Raw genomic sequence first — 8,328 nt, 5'->3', positions numbered from 1 at the left:
CACGTCAAATGCTAACGCAACACCTGTTGCGTTCAGGAATCCTGGGAGATTAATATTACAATAATGGCAGGTTATCGAAATATAATTTAAAATGGCCACATTACATTGAATTTGATGCAATATATTAGCAAAAGTACAGGAAAAATAAATAATACTTTTTTTTAAATAATGCAATGAAATTATTTAGGGGGGCTAAAGACATTTTTAGGGAGGCTGAAGCCTCCCTAAAATAGGCCTAATGACGCCCATGGCAGTGAGTTTAATACACAAGACTACTTCAAAGAGAATTAGCCAATCCACTTTTCATAAATAAACATGGTAAAACTTCAAACTTGGTCCTGGGGGAGGAAGCAGGTGTTTCCACATTTTAATCTAAAACGTCATCTCAAGTGCAACCTCCCAGGCAAATGATAGCTCGTGTGCGCATATCATGTTTCTACACTTGCTTGAGTGACACAACATGCGACACTCGAGAGGCGACATGTTGCAGCCCAAGTTGAAAAGCTATACGTTGCTTATGTAATCCTGCTGATTTCCCTGCAGCTTAGCTTCCATCAAGTGTGTTGATCCAGAGTAACTTTCTACCTTTTAAATTATTAAAAAAAAAAAACAACAGCAATAGAACGTGGAGCAATGAAGAGGCCACCCAAATGTTTGCCTGTAAGTTTATTTTGATATTTTTGTAGAACAAGAGAACCCATGATTACAAAAAAAGTCCATGTGTTCTACATGCTACACCTTAACCTAATTCAGCATGCTTGCCTGAAAAAAAGTACATAAAAAAAAGACAATTAAAACTGACGTACAATATACTCACCATTTAACTTTAAATGTACCATTCTCTTGCCTCCATGCACGCAATGTTGAATACACCACATTTAGATTAAAAAAAAAAAAAAAAAAAAAAATTAAGACTTTTAGGTGCTGCTTGAAACCATAACTTTCTGCCACTACGAACAGAATGCACCTATAAATAAAAAATATCCATTTGGACAATATTGATGGAAAAAATGGAAAGCCTCAACACAGATGAAATTTGTATCTACCATAAAAACAAAAAGGAACACTTGGACGCCCAAATAGTGCTGAAATGAAAATGGTCTGCCCAACGCCTCGCTCTTCAATAATCACATTGAAATGACACAAATTTTCGATAAAATAAATATCGCACATCTGCTAGAAATAAATAATGATCACTGAAAAACACCTCACTATGTTAAACGCTAACGTGAGACAGAATTCATCGATGAGACCACTTCATTTCTTGGTATGAGGATGGTCGTGGTGTGTAAAGCACTAGTGCGGCTTCGAGTGTCTCTCGCGGCTGTTACCTTGAGGTAGATAACACATTACATTAACGCCTACGATAATGGTTGCTGCTGGCATCATGTGTCACATTTACAGTATGAAAGGGCTGTAATGGAAGCTTTCGTTTATGTCGTCGTCAAAATGAAACCAAAACCCATCATCGCATCTCCCCTCGGCACACTCCCCTGACAGCCAAAATATGAATCCCCCGAAACCTCGACCGCCGTCCCACTGCCTATTTTCCGTTCGTCTACAGTACGCAAGTGTGCGAGTGACAAGCCAGTTTCAGCAATGAGGGCGTAGACGTAAACCCATGAAGGCCTGGGCGTCAAGGCTCAGAGTGACAGAAACTCCTTAAACGTAAGAAATCACCCATTTCCACTCTTAAAATTGACTTTAAAAAAAAAAAGAAAAAAAAAGGTATGAAATGATTCAAGTAGAAAAACAAAAACAGGACAAACTAAACCGGCCGTCGAAAAGAGGATGTGTTGCTTTTTCTAGTTAAGATGTTTGAAGATGCTGCTGTAGGTTTTGTGGGTGATCTGAGGGGAGCATTTGACGGCACAGGGGGTGAGCGACGCCTGGATGGATTTCAGAGGCAGCTCGTCCGGGCCCAGGGAGTCCAGCTGCACGTTGAGCACGATCTCGGCGCTCCGGGTGAGGAAGGCCTCGCCCGACTCTCTCTCTCTAGCCTCCGGGCTCTCCGTCTCTGGGGCCGGGCCGGACTCAACGACGCACTCCTCCGTCCGGCCGAACAGGTGGTCCAGGTAGCTGGTGTACGTGCTCTCCTTCTGGAAGTGACCGTCCCAGCACGCCTCGTCGATCAAGCAGCCGTTCTCGGCCACTCGCTCCCCCGAGCCGAAGCCCTCCCACGGGTGCGCGGGCCATGGCCCGTCGCTACCGACCACCGCCAAGCCGCCGCCGCCGCCCAGCTGGGCCAGGTTGACCAGGCACTTTTCCTCCTTCTCCTGACTAATGGACTTGGACATGGATCCGGAGCGAGGGGCCTCCAGCTGGGAGACGGAAGAGTTGAGCTCGTTGAGGAGGCCCACCTCGCTGAGGAGGCCCACCTCCTGACAGGCCTCCGGCTGCAGGCTCAGTTTGATGGTACTGGCGATGAAGGAGTCAAAGTCGAAGCCTTGCTGGCCGGGCGGCTGCGCCTGGTGTTTCTCCTGCTCGCGGTCCTTCTCTGCGACGCTCTGGGTCTTTTCGGCCTCCCGCATGGCGATCTGGGCCTTCACCAGCCCATTCTTCTCGCACTTGCTCTTGGCCTTGCGGTCAGCCTTCTCCTTGCTCTGCTGCTCCTTCCAATTGGAGAGGTCGATGATGAGCTTGGGCTCGTAGTAGTGGTTGACTTCGCTGTCCCGCCAGATGAGATTGTCCAGGTAGGAGGGGGACACGGCCTTGTAGTTGCATGTGTTGCTACACTGTAGGTCGCAGTATTTGTTCTCGTGATGCTCGTCCGGCCACGACCGCTCTGACGAGAATGGAGTGGAGTAGTCAAAGGAAGGCTCATCCAGGAGCTTCTCTCGATCTCTGTCGGCGTACTTCCGAGGGTCCACCTGCAACACGCAACAGGCGCAACGCAAATGAGCAAAGCCAAGTACTCTCGCTGGTTGCTAGCTACCAACACCAATACTGCGAATACACTCCGTCATGAAATTCAACGCTGTGGGCTCCCCACATGTGAATACTAGCATCGGACTGAAATCGCCACCACCATTTCAAAAAGCACTCAGGGACTAAACTAGTGCAAATCAACCCCCGCCCCCACACAAACCTTTTTAATTCAAACAACGAAGGTCACCCATAACACATTTTGGCAGCAACTAAGCGATAGATCGTAACTGGCAAACCTCATGAATTGAGGCACGAGGAAGCCAAGGTACAGCTGCCCTGAATCGCCAGGCTGGCTTTTGAACACTGTCACGATAGCACCAATATGAGAATGTTTGATAGTCGGTTAATAATCAAACTCACGCACCTGTACCACTTCCTCATCCGTGACATCAGAGAGGGCCCTCGGGTCCACTTGGACTTCTTCTGGGTCATGAATGCTGTGCAAGTGCCAGTCAGCCTCCGACATCTGGCTCTCGTGATACCTGGAAAACAAGGCCAGGGCACAGTCATTAAAAACCACCGCCGTCTCACAGGCAAGGTACTTCCGACTTTCTAACCAACTGGCACTCAGCTAGTTGGAGAGAGAAGTCGTCGTCTCAAGCACGCCCGCACCTGTCCCACGTGTGGCTGTGGCTCTGGTCCATGAGCAAGATATCGTCAACTTCATCTTCGATGTGGAAAGGGTGCAGCGAGATGGGCTCGTCCAGGGGGAAGGAGTAGTCAGCCATGTAGGGGTGGGCCAGTGCCTCTTCCGCAGTTAAACGATCCATGGGGTTAAAGGTCAAGATCTTTTCTAGGAAATCCAGGGCTGCACACGAAGACAATGGTGGAAAGACAACGGATACATTTGAGTGATGCAAACTCGATGGTGGTGTACCTCACGAGTGTGACAGTACAGTGAACCCCCCCAGCTATATTAGGGTTTGTTGTTCACAGATTTTAATTCCGCCTGAATTTAAAAGTTGTGCGCCCTCAGCGTAGTACCACAATATGCCAGGAAGCCCTGAGCTCTGCTGGAAGAGATGAAGGGAAAGCTGAGCAGATCCCCAACGACTGTTGTTCCAACAGCGCAGAGAAAAGATGCCTGTGAGTGTGTGTTGTGTACTCTGAATGTGTTGCTGCTCCATCCATCCCATCCATCTATTTTCCGATCCGCTTTATCATCACAAGGGTTGCAGGGGGTGCTGGAGCTCATCCCATCTGCCTTCGGGCGGTAGGCGGGGGACACCCTGAACTGGTTGCCAGCCAATTGCAGGGCACACACACACAAACAACCATCCGCGCTCACACTCACACTTAGGGACAATTTAAATTGTTCCATTAACCTGCCACGCATGTTTTTGGAATGTGGGAGGAAACCGGAGTACCCGGAGAAAACCCACGCGGGCCCGGGGAGAATATGCAAACTCCACATAGGGAGGCCAGAGCTGCAATTGAACCCGGTACCTCTGCACTGTGAGGTCAACGCACTAACCACTGGACCGCCGGGCCGCCGTGTTGCTACTACATGTGTGCTAAAGAAGCAGTTCATCCAAGGCTCATAATTATAGCAACATCTACGCTCAGTTCAATTCTCCAGTCTATGGCGTTTCCCATTGTTAGAATTAAGCTAGCGGACTTTCGTTCGACTCAATTACATGGTTTGGTTGAACATACAATACGATGAAAAGTGTCATTTAATAAGTCTGGTTTAACATGTTTAAAGCACGTGGTAGGGGTAGAACCATTTCAAAAATGTTTGGCACCTTCCCCGAGTGGGTCTGTAACGTACCCCTCTGCGGGGATTAACTGCATTTGCAGTAGGTTAATACTACCTTGAGGACTGATGTCAGGTAGCAGCTTTGTCAGTGGTGTCTGAGGTTTGGACATGTCGTTGCGGATGAAGACGGGTATGACGCTGTGGAGCTCCTGGCGGTCTTCCTCTCGCAGTACCGGGATGGACTCCAGGATCAGCTGCATCTGCTCCAGTTCATGGGCCCCTGAGCGATCAGGCGGATGTTGTTATGGAATATTCAACACTTGGCCCCATTTGTTCCAAGCGCAACACAAGAGTTGTTTGCTTTCTGTTCAGCCCGGAGCTCTTTAAACAAGTGACAGTCGCTTGGCAAATGCAACATGACAAACTCCGTCAACATTTACCTGCAAAGAGAGTTTTGCCAGTGAGCATCTCGGCAAAGATGCACCCGGCAGCCCACATGTCGATGGCTTTGGTGTAGTTGTTTGGCGAGAGGAGCAGGCGGGGAGACCTGTACCACTTGGTGACTAGACCTTCAGACAGGTGACCCTGCAGCAGAGAGAGGACATGTGGGCACCGTTGATAGAAATCCAGAGTTTCAAAACAACAAAAGATTGGCCTGTAGTGCGTGCGGTGTCCCTCGAGTGTGCAGTTCATTGCAAAAGGCACGCCAACGGGACAAAGAGAGCATAGAGAAGAGACAGTTGAAAGGCTGGAGAACAGACACGTGGGGGCCCTGTCAGCACTCTCAGAGCAGGATAATCTCTCACTGTCACACTCGCAGCAATCTACATCGAGGACAGTGAACACAAAAGGAAGTTGGCCCATGAGGGGAAAACGACACTCGCACTGGCCTCATGCTTCGGTAGTTTGTGGCGAGGCCAAAATGGTCAGCTCACCACTGAACGAGGCTCCTGTTTCTGCCCTAATTTAGCGCCAAATGCTCATTGCCACGCTATCCTGAGGCCCGCCCTTGCTCAACGACACCTCTCCCCTTCTTCTAAGGCTGGCAACCAACCAACTGACAAACCAGTCGACCTTAAACGAGGATGCAGGCAGCAATTATGGGGTTTGTTCTAGCATGCTTGTTGGCCGTGTTAACACACACAGTCGTCAGATGTCAAATGAAAAATATCTCAAAATATATTTCTTACGAGGGGAAAAAAAAAAAAATCATCCATCCATTAGCTGAACCACTTCTTGTCATGAGGGTATCGGGCGTGCTGGAGCCTATTCCAGCTGTCATTGGACAGTAGGCGGGGTACACTCACAACTGCTTGCCACCCAATCAAAAAGAAAATGTGTTTATTTACATTTCCTTTTTTTTTTGTCTCAGATCCACACGCAAGCTATCATCACTCCACTTCCGTGATTTGCCATTGCTGTTAAGCCAGTCACAAAACTGACTTTCTATAGATAGCTAATTGGATAAAATTACTTTGCATTAAGGGTTATAGAGCCACCTGACACTTTGGCATGCGTAAGACAGCCTGCAAATGCTTTTTCACGTGGACAGAAACTACGTGAGGACAATTCTATGCACAATAGACTCGAAATAAGCAGATACAACTTCAGTCAAACCAGCTGAAGGAATTCGGTCCATTATATGAACGTGTCAGGTCCACTCGACACCCACATATTATATCGGAGCACTTTTGCCACAAAGCCAGACGGACTATTGAAAAGGTAGAACAGGTCTGGGCAGATCAGTGAGTCGAAGGAGGCACGTGCACAGGGAGATCATCCTAATCCCAGGATGACAGTAAAATTCAGTCAGAGGTGACCAAACCTCAAACATATTTCAATTCCTGCTCAATGTAGCACATCTGTGACCCCAATTAAAAATGCCGTGTATCACTACAGTCTTACTGACCATGTGACCGTGATCCATCAGATAATCCAGTTCAGGAAGTCTATTACCGTCCTCTAAACTGTTTACAAATACATACAGGCTCGAGAACTTTGGGGGAAAGTCACAAAAAAACAAAAATCAACTCTGTTTCTGGCTGATTGCTGGCTGAAAAAAGTGGGTCAAGTGTGTGTGGTTTTGGGTTGTCGATTGAGCTGGATTCTTGTGGCAATTCCTATGATCCCTTGAATGCCAAACCTTTGGGTTTGCCCAAGTAAAAATCCTCCTCTTCATAAAACGCTTTCACCATTATATTGCATGCTCAAATGCCTCCCTGCCCCATCGAACTTTTTGCATAAGGCACAAGTTAAACTGTCTGAATGCAAAAGATGAAACTATCAGCAAATACAAAATCAAGAGTCCAATTGAATGGACATGGAACATGCGGCTTACTTCAGTTTTGGGTGAAATGAAAGACCTAAGCAAGTCTATTTGGAGGAGGATCTGAGCGGTTCAGGTCAGTTCAGCTGCACGTGAATTCGAGTCATTCTTGACGTCAAGCCGCCAAGAGGGCTGAACAGAAGGTTCACACACATGCACACAGCTTCCTTTCCCAGGGCAAAAGGAGAGCTCTAACGCTTCCCGCCAAACCCAAGCAGGATTAATTTAAAGTCATCCTGAAGGGAATCAGAGATTATTACTCTGTCAGATCTAGTGACCCAAAGTAAATGTCTGGAAAAGTTTCGAATGATTTTTAACGGCGGTGGAGGACCAAGGGTGGCGATGTTAAAGTGACTCGTTATGTCGATAAAAGTTAGTAAAGTCATGTTTCGGTTCACTCCGAAAAGCGAAAGGGTACAGGGCTGTGAAAGCGAACTTGCAAAGTGATCAAGTTCAACTGGCCAGCTGACACGAACACACACCCCTGCCCCTGCAGGACGGCTTCATGCGGGGGGTGATGGGTTCATTTTTAAGCAAGCCTCGTTAGGTCTGAAACACGACACGTACTATCAAATGGCCACCGGTGCCATGTAAAGCAAAGTGAGTGGGTAGCAGCGATATCGGCATTCTCCCTCCCGACCAGCAGTAGACCACCATTGTTATCACTGAAGAGACAGACCAAACACAGAAGCTTTGTTTGGAAAAGAGAGCAGCCCAGTTAAAAAGTCAGCCTGACAACATTGACAACAGCGTTTGTGACGTTGGCAAAAAGTCAGCAGACAATGGCCCAGCACGAAACGACTGACCTCGGCCAGGCGGCTTTTCAATTTCTTCGCGGCGCGCATGCTTGGCATCAGGAAAAGCGCGTTTGTCGAGGCCAAACGCCCATGTGGAACAATGCCAAAAAAATAAATAAAATGCGGCAGGATTATAACAACAATTGTGGGAGAGACGCATTTGTTCCCAGCACACGTGAGCCGTCGTCTTCCTCTTACTACAGCGGAAGGACAAGTATGGTCGCTCCCGACAGCGTGACTCATGTGAGAAGACATGAGTCAAGAGATGAACATTCATCACAGAAGTGGTAGTTGGCATGAAAACAATGAGTAGTTATAACAAACACCTTTGTGTGAGTCGGCGCGATTTAAAAAAAAAAAAAAAGAAGAAAAAGAAAAGGTGGTAGCAGCCAGGATTCTTTCTCACTGTGTGATGAATGAAAGCTCCAGCCAAAAGGGTTGAGTCACGTGAAGCCTTCAGACACACCAATGACTAATCTGTGTCACGTGCGATTTTCTCATTGCTATGAACGGTGAGAGCAAGTGAACCTCCTCAACCTACATTTCAACATCACGCCACCATATGGGCTTCAAATAGA

At 47.6% G+C, this 8,328-nt stretch overlaps 1 protein-coding gene across 3 annotated transcripts in view; it reads right to left on the bottom strand.

The window, feature by feature from the left end:
- Positions 1-649: 649 nt before the first annotated feature.
- mapk6 (mitogen-activated protein kinase 6) overlaps positions 650-8,328 on the bottom strand; it is a 20,100-nt gene continuing 12,421 nt past the window's right edge. For all 3 annotated transcript variants that reach the window (XM_019886496.1, XM_019886497.1, XM_019886495.1), the window contains exons 4-8: positions 5,068-5,212; positions 4,743-4,907; positions 3,541-3,736; positions 3,293-3,410; positions 650-2,870 (exon numbers count right to left, since the gene is read on the bottom strand). In XM_019886496.1, the coding sequence (XP_019742055.1) occupies positions 1,806-2,870; positions 3,293-3,410; positions 3,541-3,736; positions 4,743-4,907; positions 5,068-5,212 (1,689 nt within the window). In that variant the 3' untranslated portion in view covers positions 650-1,805. The remainder of the gene's footprint in view (positions 2,871-3,292; positions 3,411-3,540; positions 3,737-4,742; positions 4,908-5,067; positions 5,213-8,328) is intronic.

Source organism: Hippocampus comes, unplaced genomic scaffold, assembly GCF_001891065.2.
Source record: "Hippocampus comes isolate QL1 unplaced genomic scaffold, H_comes_QL1_v1.1 scaffold261, whole genome shotgun sequence".
NCBI lineage: Eukaryota > Metazoa > Chordata > Actinopteri > Syngnathiformes > Syngnathidae > Hippocampus > Hippocampus comes.
The sequence above is the reverse complement of the archived record's forward strand: the minus strand, read 5'-3'. Positions and strand labels throughout refer to the sequence as shown.